The sequence below is a fragment of the Xiphophorus maculatus genome, chromosome 20, assembly GCF_002775205.1.
Source record: "Xiphophorus maculatus strain JP 163 A chromosome 20, X_maculatus-5.0-male, whole genome shotgun sequence".
Lineage (NCBI taxonomy): Eukaryota > Metazoa > Chordata > Actinopteri > Cyprinodontiformes > Poeciliidae > Xiphophorus > Xiphophorus maculatus.
In genome coordinates, this window is record NC_036462.1 from 14,261,752 (window position 1) to 14,288,028 (window position 26,277).

The 26,277-nt window shown below is 37.6% G+C and overlaps 1 protein-coding gene across 1 annotated transcript in view; it reads left to right on the top strand.

Moving 5' to 3' along the window:
- Positions 1-26,277, top strand: part of megf6 (multiple EGF like domains 6) — a 64,479-nt gene that overhangs the window by 1,686 nt on the left and 36,516 nt on the right. The window contains exons 2-4 of the mRNA XM_014475938.2: positions 1,064-1,198; positions 3,208-3,317; positions 12,722-12,826. Coding sequence (XP_014331424.1) covers positions 1,064-1,198; positions 3,208-3,317; positions 12,722-12,826 — 350 coding nt within the window. The remainder of the gene's footprint in view (positions 1-1,063; positions 1,199-3,207; positions 3,318-12,721; positions 12,827-26,277) is intronic.

A 26,277-nucleotide genomic window follows, 5' to 3' on the forward strand; every position in this document is an offset into this window, starting at 1 on the left:
ACAGATTAACGTAAAGTGATGCATAATAGTGAAACGAAAAGTTAAGAAGATAAAGTTGCAGTAAAACAAACTTAAATCGATAAAAAATACAAAAAATGGTGGTGTTTAAATCATATTCAGCTCTATTGAAATGTGTATTGCTGCTATTACAGCTGCAACATGTTAGAGGAAATTCTTTACTAGCTTTGCCTAACTTAGCAGCTGAAGAGTTTGCCCATTCTTCTTTATTCAGTCAAATTAGATGAAACGCATCTCTGAAGCTCAATTTTTATTTTGTGACACGACTGGATTTATGTCAGATCTTTGACTGGGCCATTTTAAGACAAGAATATGTACTGATCTAACTCATCCACTGTTGGCCTGAATATATTTTCTGTTGCTTGTCAAAACCAGTCTCAAAAGCCATTGTTACATTGTTACATTGTTGATTTGCCTCTACTACTTAATAAAAATTGTCCTTTGCTTAGCTTCATCCATCTTTGTATCAATTTTAACAGCTTCCCTGCTCTTGTGGAAAAAAGCTTCTTCTCAGTATGTTGTTGACACTTCCACCATATTTCATGCCTGAAAGGGTGTTTTCAGTTACCAGACACTTTATTTTGCATCCACAAGTTAAATTTTAGTCCCCCCCTTATTAGAATACCTTCTTCAATAGGGTTGAATATAAAAGCAAGTCACACTGCTTAGATTTATTAGTAAAAATAAAAGAGAATTTTATTTCCACTTCACAATTATGCACTCTGTGTTTTATTACATAAAATCCAATTACGGTTGTAGGGAAAATCTCTGGGCTTTGCTGTTCGGAGACCTTCCGAATAAGAAATTCCCCTTAAGCCTTCAAAAGAATTCCAAGAGATCCGACTGAACACAGGTAATGACTTCCTAGGCATCACTCTATCAACAATTGGAAAAATGCCTGACACAAGCCTTGCCCGTCTATCTTTTCTCACAACCCTTCCTGAAGCGTTCATAAATTTACTCTCGCTGATGTCTGTACATCTGTGGAAACACAACAGGGCCATCTTGACATGTTAAGCATTTTCTCTGCTGTTTTTCATTCCAGGCCTAACGTGTGCATGGAGAGGGAGGTGACGCTGGTTGCCCAGAGGCAGCCGTGTGTGCAGGCCTTCACACGAATGGTTAAAGTGTGGAAGCAAGGCTGTGCGGGGCAGCTGTGGTGCATGGGATACGAGCGGAGGTGAGTAATGTAGCTCATTTGCAGTGTTTCTCTTCCTCCCTCTCATCACTCAAATGCTTTTAGTCTGCTTTAAATACTCCCATCATCTCCTGCAGGGGATGTCGTGAATTACTGACAGAGCCCTGGCAGGAGAAAAACATTAATTCACGAGCTTTGCATGGTCACGTGATTCATGCTACTAGAATATTTTATCCAGGAGATCTTGGTGTTTAATCCGAAACAGGATGACATGTGGCTTCCTGATTTCCTTCTTCCGCTTTGAATGCTACCTCTTCAGAGGCTCTACCTGCTACTTAATTCTCCTGTCTTTGCAGCTTGCATTCCTTTAAGTATGAGCATTTCCTTCTGAGGTTTAGGTGTGTTCCCCATGATCCATTTTTCAGCATTATTTACCTCTTCCCAAAGTCAAAAGCTCCTTTGATGGCAGCCAAGGCAACAATTATGCGCTGTAAACTAAATGTGTAATGTGAGCAAAGCAATGAGAGGGTCGCCAAAGTACAGGGACAGCCTCCGTCTATCACTACCTTAACATTAAAAGCCTGGGAAATCTTGGTTTACTTCACACGTGTGCTTCAAAGATCCGGTTTTCTATTGAGATATCACACAGAACATTGTGGATTATGATTAAAACTGACAATCTGTGGAAAAAATTTCACTCATAAAAACATAAAACATAGTACACAAACAATCAAAAAGCAGGGGAAAATATGTATTAAGCATATAATTTTTCTCAGTAAATATATATATTTGACTGGCATTCAATTAGAAATCATTGCTATAATTGTGCATTTCTGAATTCATATGTTATGTTTCTATTGTGCTAAGTGTGTCTAACTGTTATAATGTTTTTTATTATTTGGACCCCAGGAAGAGTTGTCATTGTTACTGCAATGGTTAATGGGCATCCAAATAAACAAACAAACAAACAAACCTCAAATAATTCACAAGTATTATTTGTGAATTATTTGAAATCTACGGATTAAGAAATCCGTAGATTTCTTAATCTACGGACATAAGAAATAAGTCCGTAGATTTGGGTAATGTGTAATAAAATGAAATGATGCAAGGGTTTAGACATGCTTGTTAAAATCTATGATCTTGGCCCTTGGACAATACTACTAACCATTTTTGTCTAATCTTTAAAAGAACATCTGTTTATGGCCATTTTATGGTAAAATTATATGTTTCCCACTTCCGGATTACAGTTTAGAAGTTTAGAAATGTGGGGAGCCAAGTATGTTTTGTAAGTATAAGGTTGTGAAGGTTTTGAGATGTGAGCTTCTACCCATCACAACATTTTTTACTTAACCCTTATTTTACCAGAATAAAAACCCAGTGAGGGGTTGCTGAGGTGGCGCAGGGGTTTAAGCACAACCCACATATGGAGGCCTTAGTCCTGGATGGGGCTGTCGCAAGTTTGGTTCCTGGCCTGGCGACCCTTGCTGCTTGCTTCCTTCCCCCTTCTCTAATTACCCACTTTCCTGTCAATGTACTGTCAAATAAATGCCACTAGAATTTATTAAACTTACAAAAAAAAAAAAAAAATCTGTGAGATTAAAATACTTATTTTCAAGTGAGTCCTGACCAAGAAGCAACAACAAATACAAAACAGAAAAATAAAGCAAGCTCCTAATATTGTACCTTGGTGATGAGAAATCTGTTCATGGTTCAGTTAGGACTAAACCAGCAGATATTAGTTTATTGATGGAGGAGGACATGATTGTTTCTGAATACTAACTTCAGATGGTTTCTGGGCTTTCTATGCCTTTTTAAATTAAGTCAGTTTCTTTATTTCATGTGTCTTTCACCTAATTACACATAATTATAGCCTAATTTCCTTTTTGTTGTAGGTGTAAATTGCTTGATTGCTACTGACATATGGTGTGAACTTCATGTTAGTAGCCCCATAAGAAATGTGCTTACTGACAAAAGTTGAGCATTTTCAGTATCAGTATTTTTACCAGCATTTTTTTGTTGCACATTTTTATAAATATTTCTCATGTTTACAGGACGGCGTATTACACAGCCTATAGGCAGGTTTACAAACAGGATTACCAAACGGTACACAAATGCTGTCCTGGATGGTCTCAGCTTAACGGGGAGGCAGGCTGTCTCTATCGTAAGTATCAACACGTAATACTTCTGCCTTTCATTTCTTTTTTTTTTCTTTTTACCCCTCCAGGGGGTCTTTTGTGGGCTCTAGTGTCCCTTAAATGACAGTAGGCTGCCAGGAAACGGGGAAGGAGAGGGGGGAAGACATGCGGCAAATATCGTCGGGTCCGGGAGTCGAACCCGCGACGGCCGCATCGAGGACTCAAGGCCTCCAAATATGGGTCGTGCCAACCCCTACGCCACCACGGCATGCCCCTGCCTTTCATTTCTAAATGATTTAACAATTCATTATCTCAACATTAATAGAGATCTTTTGAGCAAAGAATGTCTACCAAAGGTCAAACAGAGTCACTTTGCCCATGCAGACTGCGGAGATGTTAACAGTTAGTGGCACAGACGTCTTGAGTTGTAGCACTACACCTCATTTCACATGCTGGAATGAAATATCTAATTGTTGATAGAGTTCAGGTGTTGACATTTGTTCACAGATTGGATTAGTCTTGTGGGATCTAGTTCTCTATTAATAAAGAAGGAAAAATAGCTCAAACCTGTCAGGGTACCTTCAGTTTGTGATGGAAAAAGCTGGATTTACAAGTGTAATCACTACTTAATCAAATGAGAAATTAACTCGTCAGTAAAGTTACTTATGCTTAGGGGTCACATAAGAGGATAATAAGCAACAACTCAAGTTATCCTGTTTTTCCACCAAACAAATAAAAGTCCAGATAATGCCAATTACCATCCATTTAAATTGTCTACCCTTAAAGAAATAAAATCAATGTTCAAAAATCAGGATAGTTTTCTAACCTTTTAGATTTAGAGCTCACTTCAACGATTGTTTTTTTTTTTCAATAAAAATACAGATAAGTTAGTCATTCAGTGTAACAGTTCAGTCAGTCAGCTCAGTCAATGTACACATTAGTTGTCGATTTTGAAAATGTTAATGAACAAATAGTTTGTGGAATGAACGAACTGAACGGATTGGAGGCCCCTCTTTTTTAAATAAGCTTATCAGTTGTCCAAGCAAAGCATACAGCAACATCAACATGGCGTCTCTCCGCAAAATCCCGGGCTTCAGTCCGAGTCACAAAATGGTGATGACACCTTCCTCTTTCTGGAACTTCGCTGGCTCACTCAGGTATCGGCCTCACAAAAAACCCCAACTTGACCATGCAGGTATATGGGAGTCAGTAAGACCCTGCAATTACTTCTTTCTCAGTGTAAACTGCATTAGCATTTAATGAACCATAAACGCCCACAAATAAAGAACTTAACAATAGCAGAAATGGTTAAAACATTACTTCACCATAAAACAGTTTCATTACACATAGCTACTTACAGAGCTACACATCATATTGTTTGTTTTTTGTTTTTTTCCCCAGTTCAACTAAAACTGAGCAACGTTAGCTCTGGCTAGGCAGCCATTCACCTTAAGTAAGTAGCTGAAATAAAACAACAGACTCACAAGAGACATCCCAGAACAGAACGCACATTGTCCAGTTCAGCATAAACTGATTTTTTTTCATAGCACTTATGACGAGTAATTCCAATAAAGAAAACTTTTCTACTTCTGCTGAAATGTGCTGCTTCTACGTTATCTGCCATTTCTTTTTTCCTTCTTTCTGTCCTACCTTTCTTCTCTGACAGATACGGGAGACTTTTAGCTCTAGTGCCCTCTACAAGACATTTAATGAACTAACAAAATTACGTAAAACTTACAAACAATAGTTTGTAAGTTGCTGTTATGGGGGTTACACAAGTATGGTGTTTTTGTTTTTCAGCTGTAGTTTTACTGTATCTTTCATATGTTAAAGTGTTAAATGGTTGTATATGACTGTTTAATAGGCATATGGGACAAAAACAGTTGAAGCTTGTATTGAAGCTGAATTTATATGATGAGAATAAAGAATAAACTTAAATCAATCTTACTTTGTTGAAGGTTCTAGTAGTTTAAATAGGGATCTCAGTTAATTTTAGACAATTTAAAAGTATTCCAATGAATTCACAACTAACTTTTATATTGGGGTAAATCATAAATACAAAAATGCAAACTGGTTGTACGGATACATAAAATATTTGGGAAATATAACACAATTATGGAATTATATGAGTCCTTGTTATCCATACTTGCAGTGATACTTACATACTTAAATTTCAGACTGTGCTGAAATCCTGATTGCAGCTCTGGGAATTATTTCTGGTGGTCACACTTCAGCTTCCAGCAGCTCCTCTCCTTATGTACAAGCTTTGTTTCACACTGCTGAAACATAGAAGGCTCTTTTGATGGGACTTTATAACCAGTGATCCAGATCGGACAGCCCGCATACCATGAACCGACTCTTGGCAAAGCTTTCCTGTAAACAGTTTGTCCCTTGGCTTTTAGGCATACAGGAAACTTCTCATGTTTGATCTTGAGTCTGCGACTGACTTATGGTTTATTACTAGCCTTACACTCCCCAAACAGGCAAGTCACTCATTGGGGTATCTCTCTAAGGGAAGGTTAATGGGCTTGGAAGTTGGAAAAAATTCTCCTGGATTTTTCTGTCATCATACATCCTATTATTCTCTCTATCAATGAGCTCTTTGTTTCTGAGGAGAAAGTTATGGTATTAAATTATACAGTGAAGCAACTGCTTGGTCTCCAAAGAGTCTGGTTTGTTTTAAAACACTCTAATAGAAATGCCTTAAAGAGGCATTCCTCCCTGCTGCTCATTGCCTATACTTAAACTAGACAATGCCTGCTCTCTTCAGTGTGAGGCATGGCTTTTATCTCAGTAACCAAAGATGGTGGCAGCACTTTCAGATAGGATGAACTAATCACCCTTTTCTCTGAGCCATTGAACCTGGATGAAAGGAGGCTCACACCACAGGCCTCCCACTCCTGCACACTTTGCTACGTGCTATCCGTACTGTTCAGCAGTCAGCACAATGCAATCAGTGTGGGTGTTTTTCAGCAGGACCTCCAGGATCCAAAAGGAGGAAAATCCATTTCGCAAAATGTACAGCTTTAGCAAATCCTCTGTAAACTCCCAAATGGGAGGAATGGGATGCTTTTTGTTGACACAGTGATTAAAAGTCTGGTACTTTAAGAGCTTTTTTGTTTTCTCTGTTGCCTTTCATTGATTTATGTATGTGGGTGTGTGTTACCAAAATAATAGGGTTAAGGTAATTAAGATGATGAGGACTGCTTATTTAGGGAGAAATAGAGGTGTGATCATCAACCCTCTCAGGTCACTTTTTTCTTATATTTAATGATATTACTCTCACAAAGGTTAATGAATGTTTTTGAATTTTTGTGTGATAAACCAACATGAAGTTTTGCATTATTGTGAAGTGAAAGTAATTCACAGTTTGCACATCTACAGATGTCAGTACATCTATTCTTCTTTGAAAAACTTTTCTCTGTCCATCAGATTGGAACATCTATGAAGATTAACTTTTAATTAAAGAGAACCGTCCTCACAACATCATCCACCTCTTACTGTTTGAATTGTGCGTTCATGGTGACATGTAGTTTTCTGTATCAGTATCTCATCTGATCAGAGCACCGTCTTCCACATGTCTGTCTGCTCTATACGACGTATGACGAAGTGGAACCAAAACTTGTCATGCCTTTTTAAAAATTAATGCTTTTCTTTTTGCTGCTCAACAGTAGTTTTGGGGTACCAGCAAAACGGTTTTATATCAGGAGATTCTCCCACCTGAGCTGTGGATCGCAGCAGCTCCTCCAGAGTTACTGTGGGCCTCTTGGCCACTTCTGTATTTAATGGTCTCCTTGCCCAGCCTATCAGTTTAAGTGAACAGTTGATCTCCAGAAAGCCTCTGAAGCCTTCATAGCACAGATTTGCAGGAAGGTTAAAGCGTGTACAGATGGACTCCATTTACTATTTATTTGACTTTTAAAGCCAGTTGCTGCCACCCGATTTTGTTAAGTGGTGTTGAAGTAAAGAGGGGTAAATAGAAATGTGCACCATATTTATCAGAATTTCATGTGGAAAAATCCTACGTGTGTCATTTTCCTATCAGTCCATAAATCTTTTCTGGCCAGTCACATAAAATCCCAATGTACACTTTGAAGTGTTTTATTATGATGCGATGTGAAGTTCAGGCAATATGAATTCTTGTGCAAGGCAGCATATATATAAATAGTTTTTTATTATTATTTTATGTTAAATCCACAAGTTGCAAAGAAGCCAATGTCGTCTTGCAGTCTGTGGTCTCAGTTGTTGTGAGGCTGGGCATTTTGGAAACCAGCTTAATTAGTCGCACATTTAAAGAAGGGATATACAAACATCTAGCATATAGCAAACATCTGTTTTTCTTGCTTCATTGATTTAATTTGTCCTTCTCCTCCATCTTGTAGTTTCAGGCCTCTATCATTTCACCACAAAAGTTTTTTTCCCATGTGTTCAGAGTTCTGGAGCTGTTTGCAAATACCTCTAGATTATTTGCCAGGTTCTGATATTAGATTCAATGCTCAAAGTGATACTGAAGTTTTAAAATTGCACATCCCATCTTTTAATTCTTTTTTTTTAAACACAAAGTCCAGTGTGTGGTATGGGGAGTCAGAATGCAATGTTGGAAGTTACAATAGAGGTGTCCTTTGTGTGTTTTTGAAAGGACTCCAATTTGCTCAATGTCTTGTTTTTCTCCAGGTTAAGGGCCCTTGACTTTGTGATAGAGACTTCCTCCACTTAGACAATTTAAGGGCCAATCAATCAGCCAGTTAAACCTTTTTTTTTTCTTAGCAAGTAGTCGAGGAATGGGTGAGGATGGCCAGGGGACTGAAAGCAAGCAGTCACGCTGATTGAATGAAACAATAAGCTTTGTGACGGGGGCATAGGGGCGCAGACAATGGCTTCTCCAGTTTCGTCGTCCTCGTTAACCACTGAAAAGGAACCAACCTTTTGTGATAAGACTGGCAAAGGTAGCTACATATGAAATGGGCCCAGGAGCCAGAAAAAGAGGAAGTGGTCCTCTCTGTATCCATGGGTGGTCTTTTTGTCTCTCTCCATGCACATATGGACTACATGGTGCATAATTGATGACAAACAACTTGCATATAATCAGAGAAACTGACCAATCACGCTAGACCCTAAATAGGACAGCATGCAACATACATTACTCAATATTTCACGTGCTATAATGAGTAATTTGTAGTGAATTTGTCTCCATTTCTCACAGCTAAGCCGCTGTCAAATGTGATGTTTTAGGGCATCTTGGAATCCACTCAGAAGTATTATCAGCGGGAGGAGCCTGTCTGTCAAATAAAACTGATTCAGTAATCTGTAAAGAAAGTGTGTGGCCCAAAGCATAAGGACATTGTTAGCTAGTTCCAGTTGTGGATAAATGAATGTTGTTTTATTGAGGTAATGAAGGCAAAGAAGGCTGTTTGTATTCAAAAGATGGCTGTTATGTCTAGGTTAATTTTCTTTTATCAATAGAATATTGATCACATTTAGAAGACGACTACATTCATCCATAACTGAAAATGGCTAGGTACCAAAGAGGCACCAAGCTGAGCCCTTCCTGCAGGTCTTTGTACCTGTGAACTGTCTTAAATGTGTTCTCTTGTAAGGTCACACTTGTGAGGCGTTGAGCGAATGACCTCTGCTCCACTGTTTCTCTTCCTTTTGTGGATGCTGCTAATCCTCTCAAAGGAGGTGTCTTTGTAACACAGTGTCCACGGGAACAGACGAGAGTGGGTTTTATGGTATGCTGCATCCCACATTAAGGATTTGTTTCAGTGAAGATTAGGCACCAGATGGGGCTTGAGAGAGAGAGAGAGGGGGGGGGTTGCAAAAAATGCCCTGGTTAGCTGCCAACAATCTCTTGTATCTTGAGTGGGGAAACTCTCATTCCCCTGGTTGTCGCTTTGTCATGCTGCCTGCAGTGACTCTGAGAGACTTCTGACCTTTTACTGTGGAGCTGCATATTTTTTTTCACTTAAAGCTTTTTAGGAATGTCTCATTAGTTTGATCTCTCACAGCTGGGTGTAGCATTGTTCTAAAATATTTGGATCATATTGAAACTGCGTAAGTTAACCTGACCGCTCAGGGACTCTTATTTCGTCTTGTCTATCATCAATTACTTTCACCCTATTAATATTCCCCCCATTATATAATCAGTGGAAAACTAAACTGATATATTAGTTGCTTTGTATAGCTGCTTAGTCCTGGAGGAATAGAAATGATCAGGGGTGGATTTGCAATGTAGTTAAGTTGTTGTTCCCGATGGAATCAAGTTTATGTTAACAAATGTGACAAAAATACATTTTATTGTGGAATTTTATTTGAAATTGGGTTTTAAAATGACTGTTAAAGACACTAAAAACAAATCAATATTGTTTGGATTTAAGGTTGAGAGCCGTGCAATAATATGAAATGTTGAACTTTTTCACATTTTACCAAAACCTTTATGGATTTAATTAGGAACTTATTCCTAATAAAATAGACTTGCACACAGTGGCTCATAATTTTCCAATGGAAGAGAAATCCCTTACAGGCCTTGTGGGGGACATAACATGTAGAAGAATTCAGTTTCGGTCTCAGATAAGACCGAAATTGAATTTTCCTTCCTGATGCAAAATTTTGTATGTAGCATCATGCTGACTTGTTGGACAGAGTTGATTGACAGAGCTAAATATCGGACAATCCTAGAAAGAAAAACACATGTTGAAGGCTGTAGAGTGCTTGAGTCTTTGATGAAGGTTAATTTTCCATCTGCACAACAACCCTAACCATGCAGTATAGCCAAGCAGCAAAATGTGTATAGTTCATAGTCTGGCTGCTGGATGGTCTAAATTGCCAGATAGGCATTCAGGAGGTTATTTGAAGTAAAATAATTTAGCTAATAATATGTTTTAACTTGTTTGAGATGGTTGTGCAACTCAAAATGGGAATTATTAATCCATGCATCCTCAGCAACATTGACTGCAAAAACAAACGAAACTACAAAAATCTGTAGCATAAGGTGTTTATCTATCTTGCTTCTGTATTTTCTTTTAGAGACTAGTAAAACAAAACTTGAAAGCTTAAATTCTGTTGTAGCTGTAAGCCTTTGTGCCACTCAGAGATAATCAGTAACCCCAATTTGACCTCCCTTTGGATGCAGCTGTGTTTATCAGTTTTCAATGTGACCTGATCGTATTTGAAATTCCGCTCAATTGGCAATAAAAAATTAGTCTCATTGGGTCCATTTCATGTAACTTTTTCTGTAGATGCTTGTTCCACATTTGGACAGATCAGTGGAAACATTGAGTCTTCTGCAATCAGGATGTTGCCTGAGGGCATGAGACAGCATTGATTAAATAATGAGTTTTTATTCTGTCTGTGTGAAAAACAAAGCGCAAACTAATCTCACTGAGTTTATTCAAAGAGAACTTAGAAATCTGATGCCTTCCCTCAGACCATACAAGGCCAGTAAAATGGGATTAGAACAGGCAGTGCCCAGTAAAATGATTACCCATCCTGCATCTGATTAGAGATCATGAACAGAAATACATCTGGCAGATGAGGGTTATTTAAGGTGACTTTCTACCAACTCTCTAAGTATCATCAAAGAACAGATTTCCATCCTCACTCCCAATAAATAAATTGACTTTGCCACTTCTTTCCAATAAATGTTCACAGGTGGGAATAGCAAGGATGGGATGGAAGAGATGCAACATAAATCCTCCCTATCTATGGAGGCAGACTCAAGAACAAATGTATTATGCAAACAGGCTGTCATGTCTAATGGAGTTATAAAGATTTATGAAATGGGAAAGTATAACACCCCTGAGGAAAATTCACATAGAGCCTCTCAGCTTTGATCTGCCTTAGATTCTTTAAATTTCCCATTTAAACCAACATGGACAACCCTTGGAGATTTATGGAGACAGGTTCCCTTGTTCCATGAGACGGACGGTTGAGCTGTACCTACCCTGCAGCAGTAAGATTTTTACCATGTAATTCACTCAGTCACGGTTGTAGTTAATCAGTCATTGTGGTGAGGACTGATTACACTGATTTGTAACAAACGACAAGAATGTGGTAATAATTTAGGCATTTGGGGATTTATTTGAACCATTCTTATTTTCCCGGCGGAATTATAATACAATGTCTTTAATTATTTTTAAAAACAAGAAAGTTTGAAACTACTGAGAAGTTTTTAGATCCAAGTCAAAATTATGCATATATTCTCAAATATATGCAGATGCCTGAGCTAATATTTGTCTGAATCACCCTGAAGTTGCAGACAATCCAAACACTTTTTGTAGACATAAACTAGCTTCAGACATAATTCTGGCTTTTTATTTGACCAATCATCAGAAAATGCTGGACTTCCTTCAAATTGGCTGGTTTCTTTGGACAGACTGTTTTTAAACGAAGTCCATAATTTTTTAAAGACATAAATCAATAAGGTTGAAGTCCGGGCCACGCCAGAGGCTTAGTTTCTGGTTTATCCATTCTAGAGTCAGTTCTTGTGTGCATTTCAGATCATTCCACATTATTCTACCCACATTATGCAGTTCACCAGCACCTCTGGCAGTGAAACACACCCTCAACATGATTCTACCACCATCATGCTACCTCCATGGTAGGGAGGATCACTTTGCTTCCTCAAAACATGCTTCTTGCCATTCCAACCAAATCAGAGGCATAAAGCTTTTCTCCAGAAGGCATTTTGCTTGTCAATGTGGGCAGCTGAAAATTTCAGAGGTGCTTAAATGTCAGTTTTAGAGCAGGTGCTACTCTCCCACCCATGCAGTCTTTGGTTATGTAAAACCCAACTGAGCACAGTTCATGACAGGCTTGAACCTTGGAGGTTTTCTAGGCTGTCCATGAACATCTAACCAATTTCCTTTTATCTGAAAGTGACAGCTTGGATCAAATATTCGATACCTGGGCGTAGGTAGATGTTTTAACAAGACAACGATTCATGTATAATTTTACATATTGACAATTTGTGGGCCATGTATAAAATGAATAAACCCAGCTTAATCTTAACTACAGATTTATTGTTTTTTAAAGGCCATTTATTTATATATATTTTGACAATGTATGCATGTTTTTGACCTTGGTTGAATAAATAAGACAGCAACTGTAAACAGGTTTTAAGCTGTTACAGTCAATCATGTCTAAATCTGATCGTTTTAAATGTTAACAAGCCTCTTCGTGTGGCAGACGTCTGTTTTACCCTAAAAGCCAAGAGATGAATTCTTTCTACATTGGTTAGTGTGAACAGAAAAGAGTCCAGGTTTCTTCTAAGACAGGAATTAACTGGCTGATAAGTCTCTGTTAGAAAGCGGTCCGCGTTTGAAGGCACAGATGTCAACGTATCATGAAAACAGCCAGGTGTCTTCGCTTCACTCAAACATTTCTCTCTCCTCTCCTCTTGCACCTCGTCTGTCCACACGTGCTCACACAGCGATGTGTAGCTATGGAGTCTGCTTCAATGGGGGCCAGTGTCGGGAAGGATCTAACCAACTCTGCGAATGTCCTGCAGGATTCAATGGGCCAAGCTGTCAATATGGTAAGTAGACATTCATATTAAGAGCTCATGCTACCTCTTCATTTTGTAATTTACAACCACACATTTCAGAGTGTTTTGTGACAGACCAACTCAAAGTTGCAGAGAAGCAGAATTCTTAGAACTTTAGATCGCTCTGGTTATCCAATGTCCACAATGGAAAGTGCAAGGGACAGCTTCACATCCAACAAACCATGATATGATGAGCTGATGTGACAGATTGGCATTAAGAGCTTTAGCCAGAGAAGCATTCAAGAGCTTGTTGATAATCCTGGAGGAGCTGCAGACATCCACAGCTCAATTGGGAGAATCTGTTGAGAGAACTATTGATTCATTCCACTAGTCAGCTCTTTATAATAGGGTGGCAAAAAGAAAGTCGTTTTTGAAAGCGAGCCATAAGATATCACATTTGAAGTTTTCTAAAAACAATTCAGGAAATATAGTAAGTATAAAAATTAAGTTGTTCATGCTTTCCTTTTAGTAGGGAGAAAGAGTTGGTGAGAACTAATAGAAATGGCAAAGGCAATTGTTAAAAGATTGTGCTTCAATTGTCATGAGATCTGATGTGTGTGATGACGAAAAAGCTTTCTATTTTAGAGTCTAGAGATGGCAGCCTGCTTTGCATCAGGAAGGGATGAAAGCATGCTGCTAGACCTATAATAATCTCTGATGCTCAAGAGCTGCTTTCCTGCAACTTTGGAAAGGCCCAGTGAAAGTCCAGATTACTATCCGATTGAAAACTTGTGGTCAAACTTGAAAGTTAATACTAAAAGGTGTTATCTATGCAGTCTAAGTTTAAACGTCTTTGAAAAGGGGAATGAGATTTCTGTGTTCAGTCTCATATTCATATGTTCATATACAGTTTCCTACAAAAGTAATTCTATTATTGACTCTGATAGACTGAATAGATCACCCACTTTCTGACTATTATTAGTAAAAATTAAAACATGTAAAAACAATGTAAGATTTTTTTTGTTTCTTCCATTTAGCAATTACGTTGGTCTCACATAAAATATATGTAATTTTTATTGAAGCTTGTGATTATTCACATGTTTGTGGGTATGAACACCTTTGCAAGACTGTTTACTTTTTAATATTAACTCAAAGGATTGCAAAAAGAAGTTAGCATTCTTGGGCCTCATGAAAACTTTTTAGACAAGCATTCAGAGTGATCAGCAGACATTATCTGCATCTGGAATCATCATCTGGAATCATGATCCTTTGCAGCTACTGGATTGTTTAGGTGTTGAAAGGAATCTTCCCATCAGCAGTTGGCTTCCCCACCAGAAAAACAAGCATTTTATCAGCAACTCCATTGTTGAGCTTACACAGCTGAAGTTAAACAGTGGAAGATTTTGCTGTTTTTCAGATAACTCCACATGACAGGAAATTCCTTGTAGTGTCAACTTTCTTTCTTTTTTTAAAGCAGAAATATGCAGATCAGCCTCAAAGTAGACAGTGGAGCATCACAGTATTGGAGGAACGTAAAGACTCTTTTTGTTGAAATGCTATAAGCTGACTATGAACTCTGTCGTCCTAATTCACCAACTTTATCAGCTGTGATTCCTCTCCCCCTCCTGGTAATACATAGCTTAAATGAAAGACTTAATAGTAAGCAGAGGATTTGTGGAAACACACACTACTGATCTCACCATAAGATTTTGATCATCTTTAAGAGCATTTTCTTCACACACAATGTATTTTCAGTACAGAATGATAAAAGTGGATGCAAAATGCTGCCGTTCATGGACCTAAATTTTAGCCCTTTTTTTTTTTGCAACCCCTAGCTCTGATGGTTAACTTTCCTGATTACAACTGTTAAACACTATATAGTGTACTAAAGTCTTGGGGCCGTCAATTGAAACAAGTAGAAAAAGATTCAATGTGTTACAATTACAATTATTGTGTGATGCATCTTTCACTTTGCTCGTAATTGTGAATGCATTTAGTATAGTATAGTATAGTATAGTATAGTATAGTATAGTATAGTATAGTATAGTATAGTATAGTATAGTATAGTATAGTATAGTATAGTATAGTATTATCCTCATCAAATTAATCTCAACAGTTGCAAAATGTTTACACCAAAACACACAACTGCATCTTTCCTCACTTGTACAAAAACGTTTCTGACTTGCAATAGTGCTGGAAGAAACTAAGTACATCATTGTACTTTATGATTCAGCCGCTTGCAAAGCAATTTATAGAACAGCAATAACTTTAAATGGTATTTTTCTTTAAGTCTCTCAAGTTGTTGTGGAGGAACTTTTGTCCATTCAGTTTATTGTGGTTTCCATACATTCATCTCTGCACAGTTCTTTCAAGGGTGACTAACCACAGCATTCAAATCAGCATTCAAGTACTGGACTTTAACTGGGTTATTGCAAATCTTCGATTCTTTTGTTTCTCATCTATTCTGGTGTAGGAATCTGTTTATTGCCTTCTTTTAGATGGGGACGTTTTGTCTGGTAGATGGTCATTTAAAAGGTTCCACAAAGAGGGGAAATGTCCCTGTTCTCATTGTGAAAATGTGCTGTAGCTCCAGTTTTTGCCATTTTCTTTTAAGGATTACATGCTTAAAAGACTGGGAAGAGTTGCTTCTAAGATATTTGCTGATGTCTCTTCTTGTTGACAATGGGTTAACATTGTGGAAACACACAGGACCATGACTATCCAAACCATTAAACTCCCAAAATTTCTATTTTATTAGAGGTAGTCATCTTTCCAGATTAATTTAATCACAAACAATCATTTTGCATCTACTGGCAGCTACTTTACCTCTTAAAAGCTATAAAAGCAGCAAACCTGCACTTAGTTTTTCCTGGGATTGTATGGATAGGAAAACAGAAAGTTGGTGTAGTGCTGAAATCTGGGACTCAGTTTCCTGGTTTTTGATGTTAAATCAGCAGCTCTTTGTAAAGTAATGTAAGGTCCATTACTTTGATTCCAATCTGCGTTTTGAGTGATATCCACGCAGCCATCATGACTCCCGGCCTTCCTGCAAATGTGGGTCTAACATAGTTCTTCTACAGTCTGATATATCAATGATGGTGCCCTTAATGTAGATCAGTGCAAAAGAACCCCCGCACCTTGATCCTTTCTGTACTGGGACCTTTTATTGCCCTCTAATTAGGCCCAGACTATGCTAGCGGAGCGGCAACACTTGTGACAAGAGTTCAGTCTTCGTAAAAATAAACCACAGCTGCTGCTTTTTTTGGCTCTGCATGTGCCAAATACAGGTCATAGTAAAGAGTTATTAGGATGAGGCTAAAAGAAGCAGGTCGAGTGTAAAATGGCTAAAGCCAGACCTCTTTGATAGATAACTGTTTGTTTTTATATGTCTTTGTCCTGGATCGAATTTGTGGTCCAGTATTTATGAAGATCAATTTTGCGGTCATAGACATCTAATTTTACTGCTACTTTTACTTTCTGAAGTTCTGCGGCTCAATCACTTTGGCAGACGTACAGATGTTAGCATGCTCATCGTCCCCTGATGCCAGTTTATTCCAGTTGCGGTCTCTGTGCTTTACACAACTGTCAGTCCCTCCTTGTTCATCTGCTGTCATGGTTAAGTAAAACCTGAAGCCGCAGTGGCTGAGCACGAATGTTTGCAGTCAAACATTCACTCATCACTTAAGCTCTTAAGGCGTTCTCTGAAGCATTCCGCCCCAGTTGCATGTAGTAATATCCCATCACAGCCCATTTGATGTGGTTAGTCCATGTTCATGCATAACAGCTGGGGTGTGTTTACACCAGTCAAAGGGGTTAATTAGTCTCCTGCACACAATAGTTGTCTGAAACTCTCATGTGTTTTGCTTTCTTCCAGCAATGCGCTGCAATGATGCATAAGACAATAATTACTTTTTTGTTTTTTTCAGTTATTGTGCCTTAACTCTGTAGCACAGAGTCTGACTTTTTTATTTCACACAATAAATCCCATAATTCATGGAGATTTTTTGAGGATAAACCATCTTTGGTCATAGAGTTCAAGATTAGCTTAGCATTAGCTACACACTAACTTTGATAATTTTGCAACTATTTTTAAAAAATGTAAAATTTGAGAGTTTTATAACTTGCTTTAAAGAGGGGAGCTACTTACGATTAGTTGAGGGAAACATTAACCATCAGATGTTTGTGAGATTCTCAAACTAGATGGTTACCAGCAGCCTGAGGCAGGATGTATCCATGCTTTCATGGATACATGAATAGTTGACCCTGTCATCTCAATGTTGCACCTGAAATTGGGCCATCTGTTTTTTCAATTGGTTAATATTCTGCCACAGTAGCCAATCTGCTTCAAGGTTCAATTGGCAATGCATTCAGGCCTTTTATTACACATATCTTGAGTGGATATTTGAACAATTGTTTCATTTCTATCATATTAAATCACTCTACCCATTCTCCCCTGACATCAACGCCTTTTCTACACCAAACTACTCTGTACCATTCTCTAAGTGCGCAAAGTGTTTGTGAATTCCCGTAACGCACAGTTTTTAAAATTTTTTTTATCTACATTAGCCCATCTGGCACTGAAAATCCTGCCACATTCACTTAGGTAATTTAGATCCTTTTATCCCTTATTGTAGTGATCTTTTTGAACTTCAAAATATCTAAATGAGTTAATGCCATGTGTTTCGCTCATTTGCTTTTATTGCTTAACCAGTTGAAGAGGTGTACCTAAAAAAGTGGCCAGTAAGTGTGTAACAGAAATGCAGAATGATCTGTCACCAAGGCACTGTTTATGTTGGTGCACCCACTGCTTTTGAAAGCACCTGCCAAGATATTCACGCAGAGCACAGAAACATTGCAAACCCTGTGTTGGGCAAAGCTCTTTACAGAAACTTATTTTTTTCCCTCTCATACTGATAAGATTTTTTAAGAGACAGTGTTGTTTTTTTCCTCTACACTGTAGCTGAAGGTAGATGAGAAAGAATCTTTTATTTAGTGAACATTTGCAGATTATCACAAAGTCTATTAAACATCCTTTTGCTGACATATTGTTTGTTTCAGAGCAGTGTGGTTTGGTTTGGTTTGCTCAGCTTCTTGGTTACATCCTGAAGTGATCCAAGAGAATCATGCAAGGGTTGGGTCAGAATGTAGTTTGATCTTTAATGTGCTGACCAATAGTCTGTGGGGAATTACGTGTTAAATTCCACAGCAATGTCAATTTGGTCTTTACACTGAAGGTGGTTTTTCAATGTTCTGAAATCCAGCCATGTTCAAACAGGTCTTGGAGGTTCTGGGTGCTGTAGGATGATCTTAATCTGGTGTGTAAGTGACTTGAGCAGACAAAGCAAGCACACCCTCTGCCTTTTAATGCAAATTCTTATTCCAGATGTTTATTTTCACATGCAAGTCTCTCAAAGAAAGCAAACATAGACTACATTCACCTGAAAAATAGAAATAGGAATAATACCAAAGTCGATCTTGTTCATAATTTCCTATATAATAAATGACTTGTGCTTTTCAGGTTTGACTTTAATAACTTGTTGCATTTTTATCTTTGTCTTTGTTCTCTTTAGTGCTGGTTGGAAAGTTGGATGAGTCAAAAGAACTGGACTGAATTTATTTGTACATAACCTTTGATATTCATAGACTTAAATCAAAATAATCTTAATTTAAAGAGTGAATAAAAAACTTAGTTCTGCAACTTTACACTTTAATCGACATAAATAATCTACTTTTTTGGCTGTTATAAAAAGGGGTCCAAGAACAAATCATTCCCATAAAGTTCCTGACTTCCTTGCATTCTCTTTCTTGCATTGAATGAATGAGATGGAGACAAGTTTGCATGAAGGACTTCAGCTAAGACTTATTTCAAAGTCAGCTTTTTAAGTTGCATCTTCAAATAGTTTCAGGTTCAGTTAGTGAGGATTCTTCATTAGATTATTAGCTCATAAACCTGAAACTAGAGTCTTCTCTTTCCAAACATTTTGCAATTCATCTTTTGAAAATGGCACAAGCTCATTCAGTTTGGACAGAGAACATTTCTAAAGAGTTTCTTTTAAGCATTGAGAGAGATTCTTTGTTGTCTTAGTGTCTGGACTTTGGGTCAGTTGGAGACATTAACACATTTGAGCTCATTGTAGACGTGGCAGTACATTTGGGTATCCTGCCATGGTCTCAATCCGTTTGCAGTTTCTTTGGTTTTTCTTTAATGATTGCCCATTCATTTATACATATTACTACAAGTCTGCTAACTCATTATAAAACCTTTACAGGTAATTGATTGTAATGGATTTCATGAAACCGTATGAGAGTAAAATGGAACCGTACACAAATACCAAATGGTTTTTTTTTACTTGTAAAAAATTATATATACTGTACATAAAATCTATATTTATATTTAATCTCAATAAAATACATTAGTGACTTTAGAACATAATAAAATAGGGGAAGGAAAGTGTGATATGAATACTTCTGCAAGCCGAACTAAACTTGTAAGATGATGGTTTTAGTCATTGTTTCACAGCTTTTGAGGTTTTTACAGGTGTCACTTGGTCAAAGTTTCCTGGAATATCAATCCTTATTTTGTTCCGTCATCTCAATCAGTTACTCATCAAAAGTAAATATTGTAAGCAGTTGCAACACCAGGCTCATAACTCACATGAAAATCTGTTATTTTATTTAGTGCAAGCCTGAAGGACAGTAAAACCATGACATTCTGAGGTAGTAAGAAAACCCAGCTGCTGTAATTTGTCATCCATGGCTGGTGTGTTCATCCTTCTCCGACAGGTCAAATACTGCTGAACATCAGGTTTCTATTACTACCACATTTTTTATATGCTCATAATTTAGCTATAAAGTCGTTAATGCCTTGTAATAGGATTGTAAATGTCCGCAGCATGATGAGCAAAAAGCCTTATGCAGATGATAATTTCCAGGTTTGCTTCATGATGGCTTTAACAGGCTTTAGCTAAAAAACAGCTGGTTAAAGGTGGAAGTCTGCTTTTACACTTTACAAAGAAAAGCAGAAAAGCAGAGAAACCACACAAATATAGAGGGAGGAAAACAAAAACAGTCTCTTTGAGCAACATTTTCATGGCCAATATCTCCCTTGAAATAAATTACTTTAATTGCTTTTGGGCACAGTAACTTTTTTTTGGTCTTCATTTAAAACTTAAATCCTGTTATTTGAGGACTGTTATTATGGAGGCACCATGTTGCTCCCCAATAAGCTGAAACAAGTGAAACTGTAAACATGAAGGCTCTGCAGAGCACAACCGGAGGAGGTTTTTGGTTTTCTTGGTGTGAGGTTTTCTCACACATTCTTCACTTTGTGGTCCAAAACTTTAGTCTCGTTTTCTTTATTTGTTTACACCATCATTTCTTTTTTTTCTAATCTTTTTACTTAAACCTCAAAAATAAAAGTAAAAACATCATTTTGCTCAAAGGCAGAACTTGATTTTATTTTTCATCTGGACAAAATGGTTCGATAGTCTGAAAGGATTATTTTTTGTGGGGGGAAAAGCTACTTGCTTGTGTATGTTTGGCATGATTTCCTGCCATATTTACTCAGTGTTGATGCACCAATGCAAAGTAGTGTGGAATACAAGGAAAAGGATGCAGAGTTTACAAATGGGATTCATATATCTGAAAGTGAGACATTTGCTGTTAGCTTCTGATTCAGTACTTTGTTGAACCACCTTTACCTGCAATACAACTGAAGTTGTCCTGCTTGAATGTCAACCTCCGTTCCAGTCTGAAGTGTCTAGCTGCATTTAAAGTGTTTTCGTGCTCTATCCATCCTCCCATCAACTCTGACAAGATCTCCTTTCCCTGCTGATTAAAATTATTCCCACAGAATGATTCTGCCACCACCATGATTAAATTAAGTGAAAGGAATTTGTTGCATAAGATCTCTATTTAGTTGTTTTTAGTAAAGGGGACCAAAGATGTATGCACCTCACACTTTTAAATACATTAGATTATGTATTTTCTATTGGTCTATCGTTTACAAAAAGAAAGTTACAGTTTCTTGATGTAACTGGAAAGATTCAGAACAAGTCAGACCACGTGAGTGTAAGGCACTATTAAAAATATTTGCTTGTTTAAGAACAATATATCTTGAAAATATAATGACTAATACTTCATCATTTTTGCCATAATATTGAGGGGGATAATAATTCACCATGTTTACGTTGGGTTCACATATTCAATCACAATTTCAAATGAAAACCCAGCTCTCTTATTTCTCTGAGATAATTACGTTAAGTCATGAGAGAGCGGCTCGGAGCCTTTGAAGGAAACGCGTCTCTAATTAGAAGGCATGCGTTCCCAACACAGGGTGGGGTATACATCCCTGCCCTGCTACCTGCCACTGCATCCTGCACAGCACCCTAATCTCTCATAATTGTGCTGACTCTGCATGTGATTCCACCCCCCGTCATATTAGGTTCTTTACAGCATTCCTGATGAAAGGTGTCTCCTGGTCACAGTGGGGGTAAAAGGTCATCGCCTCTGCGTAAATCAGAAGTGACACAAGTTTGCAAAATACACTTGGAGGGACAATCAGTTTGGTCTCGAGGTTTCATTGCCCAGAATTGCTCTGAATTTTCTCAATCACGCTGCACATAAGATACATTTCAACGCATGTGCATCTTATTTCCTTTGCAATTGCTTTTCTTATTAACTTCTTCTATAGCCACCCATCCATGTTTACACTCTGGCTATTAGTCCTCAGCTGTGATTAATTCATTTTTCAGTAGGAACTAAATTCTTTATTCCACCTCAATAACAGGACAAATGCATAAAATGTTACTTACCACGATAAACTGAATTGGTTCCTAATAGATGTGCAGTGAAACTTTGAAATGGAATCAGTTGTTTTGCATACTCACATTAAGACGGTGAGTGTTTCCTTGTGTATCATAAAATGTGTGGGAAAAGTCCACATTGATTATTGTACTTATGTCAATTCACACTTCAGTTGTTTGCTTTGCTTTGATGAATAAATAATTAAATACATCACATAAATTGTAGCTTTCAATGCTTGAACTTTAATTTCATAAGATGAAGAGCAAGGGGGGGAGGAGCGGCTCACATAAAAGACCTCAGGGTTTTTAATTGGGTGAAGGGGGGACCAACAAAAAACCATCTATATCCAATAAAATAAAATATATTGTAAGCTTCAATTAAAACTGCATCATGTTTGCCTCTGTGGCTATTCCTCCACCCATTGGGTATTTAGGATTGTATTCTGGGCATTCGTCAGGAAAAACAACAAAATAAAGTAGAAAATCAGGCACCACAAATCAGAGAGTATAAAATATGTTTTCATAATCTTTCTTTTGAATGGTTTGAGACCATATAATTTATATATTAAAATAACTTATCAAACTTTCCCATAAAAGTTGTAAAACTCCCTAATAGTACATCATGTCATGGTCGGTTTTTCTATTATTTTGCTGTAATTTTGACTTAGCGAGGTTTAATCTACCCTTGCTAAAAGAAGCTTCCACATGCACATGCTATTGACATCATGAAAGACATAAAGCAAATGATCTCAGTTCTGAGATTATTCATATTAGCACTTGTTCATATTGATTGCCTATTAAATTGTCATAAAAGATATGAAATATGGTCTGATTGAGGCATTTCATTAAGATGGTTTGGAAGTCGAACTGATTATTCCTTAAGAAATGCTACATCACCTGCTACTTCTGTTAAAAAGGCAAACTCATAATGACCCCAGCTGACCTCTAGCAATGTCATTATTGTAGTCAGCAAATAAAGAAGAAAGTCTTATTGTACTGGTTTTTCATGTAACAAAAAGCAGATAGATGGGAAATATTTGAATAGCAATATAAACAGAGTTGTACCAGTCAAAGTTCTTAAAGTAATTATTGCCGTTGTTTCCTTCAGGCTCTGACATCAACAGCTGTTTTTATGATGGGTTATGAGGATCATTAGTCACATTCTGACTCAAACTTGTAAGGTTGAATCCTCTCCCATGACAAATGCTTCAGAAATGTGAAAGTATGCCAAACATTTTTCTGCCATTGTAACACTTATTATTTCCATCTGATCAGTTTTATTCTGGTGGCTCTTATCACGTCATTAACGTAAATGCACACAAAGCAGAATTATTTGCTTTCCTTCTTTAGTGCACTTATTGAAAACATTGACAGCGGAAACACATCTAACAATTAAAGTGTTTACTTTTCATCATGACTGGAGGAACCTGCCTCCTGCAACCCTGATTATTATAAATTATTGTGGTTCCACTGATACTTTGAAATGTTTGCGTCAGCAGGATTTTGTAATACATCTCACAACTGAATTTGATTTTACACTAATTTAGCATGAACTACATGGCAAATAACCAGTTTAACCAGCTAATATTTAATAAAAGGTTCAAAGCATCCACACAAAGTCTTTCTTTGGAACCAATTCTTGGTCAACCTTGTGGTTATATACTTTACAGCTGTTCCTTTCAACTTTGACCAACTGTGGGAAGACGTCACACTAGTGCATGTTATGCAATAGTCTGTCTTAGCTTATTCCCTCAGTATACCTTTACTATGACATTATGTGATGTATCCTCCCCACAGGGTGACTTTTGTGTGTTGCATATCTCACAAGTGCAGCTGAGAGGCAGACAGGCTGGAATCACAACAAGTAATTTTTGGATTCCTGCGGTGTCTCCACGTGATATCGCAGGTGTTAAAGTCCTGGGTCAAAGCTGGGAAAGACATGCCCCAACATGGAGCGCACAGAGCACACGCTAGGGGTCAGAGGGGCAAATGCCCGAGGTCCTTGAGGTGTTTCTTACTCATCGGTGTCAAACTCAAAATATTATCAGCAGCAGCTGCGTCTTTTTTTTTTTAGGATTATTGTCTGCAAAAGGAAAAGAAAATTACTGGCAGAAACAAGAAGGTCCTGGTCGTCTTAGTTTTTTGCAGGAACACATCTTTTCTGTTTTCACTGTATAGACGAAACAACTCAACAGTTTACATTTTTTTTTACCAATTCCTTAAAGTGACTTGCTACTGGGGAACCATCATGACTCGTTGTGATTCCAGCTGCAGCTTGGATTGACATAGTTGTAATATTTATGCTTAGCTCTAGCACACACACATCTGTAGTGTGAAACAGCTTGCTCCAAATGAATGTAGCATCTAAATCAAACAAACTGTACATGAGCACACACGTGTGCAGACAATACCACTAAAGTTTTCAATGCAGGGAGAAGAAATGGATAATCAAAACAGGGATTAGAGGACTTTATATCCAGGCAGAGCAGAATAATCTCTAAACAAACTCAAATGCCGGAATTTAGTTTGTTTGATATTGCTTACAATTCTCGTGGGGTTAAACATGAACAAATAAAAGGACTGGAGGTTAAAAGGTAATGTGCTGCTTACAGATTGCTATAATTTACAGTACAGACCAAAAGTTTGGACACACCTGTGTGTCCAAACTTTGGTCTGTACTGTATATCAATAGTCCAGAGTCAGATGGCCTCTTTGACTCTGTCGGTCAAATGTTTCTATGCTTCTTGTCTCTGGTTTATTGCTCAAACTCACCTCAATGACTGTGCAGTACATGGAAAACAACACAATTCATTTCAATTAAACCATCAAAATGATCCATTACAAATTTAATATAGATATTTAGGTGCATTGCTGGTGCTTTGCGCAGTTTTTCTTCAGGGCGGAATTATAATCCAAAAGACATCTTCAACCCTCCCGCGGTCTTAAGAGACGGGTTCATTTAGACCCCACAATATTTTTTACTGTGTGCAGACCGGTGGGGGCACACTGACCACTTGTGAACTTTTACAAGGTTTTTATTTCTGTGTGGTTTTGGAAACTGATGGTCTGACGGGACATTCCCTCCCCCTCTGATTCCCTGCTGTCTGACTGTGACATTTGCGCTAAGACCGCAGGAGGGTTACAGAAATTCACGTAGAGTTTTTATAAATCTCAGGAGGCATATGCTTAAAATTTTTACATAGACCACAAGTAATCTTTTAAATCCACAAACTTTTTGTTGCAATAAATGAAATCCTAGTTTATTTATAACTTGGCATTGAATTATTCCTCTTGGCAGTATTGGTTAAGCTCCATTAAAGAATTTCATATCTTGTCAAACTTTTAAGCATACGGTCCATAAATCTAATTGTGATCCAGAAGCTTAATGCCTACCTCCTTTATCTATTCCCAAATTGGTTTTGGGACATTAATTTCTTTCTTGGTTGGTGCCCTCTCTGTCCGTGTTGATGTTGTAGTGACTTGAATCCAATTACATCCGAAGCAGTTTCATTTCAACTGAGTGTGACACTTTGTCAAATGAGTGATCCTGTTACACAGTTGAAGGATAATGATCCCAAACACAATAATGCTGACATTTGAATAAATAAAGAAGGCTAACCTGGAGTTTCTGGACAAACCTCAACCTCATTGAAGTTTCATAGACTGTGCAGAAAGCTGGGTTTGTGGCTAGTTGGGTTTGTGGAAACCGCTAGTTTAAATGAGCTTCACCTTTTCTGGTAAGACTGGTAAAATATCCAGTAAGAGTTGAACCATATGCTTGTTGTTGGATACAAAAAGTGTACTTTCTCTGCAACCCGGTAAGGAACATTTAGCCAAATGTTGCAACAAGTGTAAATTTATATTTGAGTCTTTTTGTAAATTATTTAGGAGCCTGTGTGCATTAGGACAGGTTCCCAGTATATTCACAGTTGTGCACCAAAATGTGGTATAGTCTTTGCACCCTGGAAAAGGAAAAGTTTCAATTCACAGCAGAAATTTAGTAACATTTGTCTACTTTTAAGTTCTTTACAGCACTATGTATTTTGTAATGGCTTTATTTAAAAAAAAATGGATTGATTTTTGTTTTCTGTAATCTTAGCTCTACATTCCAGCCTTTCGATTTGAAAACCTGGATTATAGAGCTACATGCCATAACCATGATGGAACCACACACCACCTGTTAGTGTGGTTAGTCTTTTATCATTAATGGGATGTTTTCACCTTTCTGTTTCCTGGCAAACTTTTCCACCTTTGAGCTCACATTTTTTCTTAACAAGTCAGCTGCCATGTTTGCCACAATTACAGCTCTTACAACTGGCATCCAGTAAGAGTGGAAATTGAAAAGTTGGAAATTAAAGGATACCACATAAATCTCTGGCATAATTCAAAGTGGTAAACCAGAGGGGGAAAATGTTGTGCCATTGCACGCACTTCAAAACGTATGTTGTGTACTGACAGGAAATTATTATAGCTCTGCAGCTGCGTTTTACTAACGGCATGAAGCAGAGTAGAGCAGAAACACTTGGTATCAAATTCATAATGCATATCGTCACCTTCCCAAAATAAAAATTATGGCCCAAGTCATTTTTTGCCAAAAGTGAATTTATTTTTTGCCTTAATTATCATTTGGCAAAAAAAGAGGTGGTGATTTTTTTCTTTTTGCCTTAATCACTTTTGGCAAAAAAAAAAAAAAAAGTG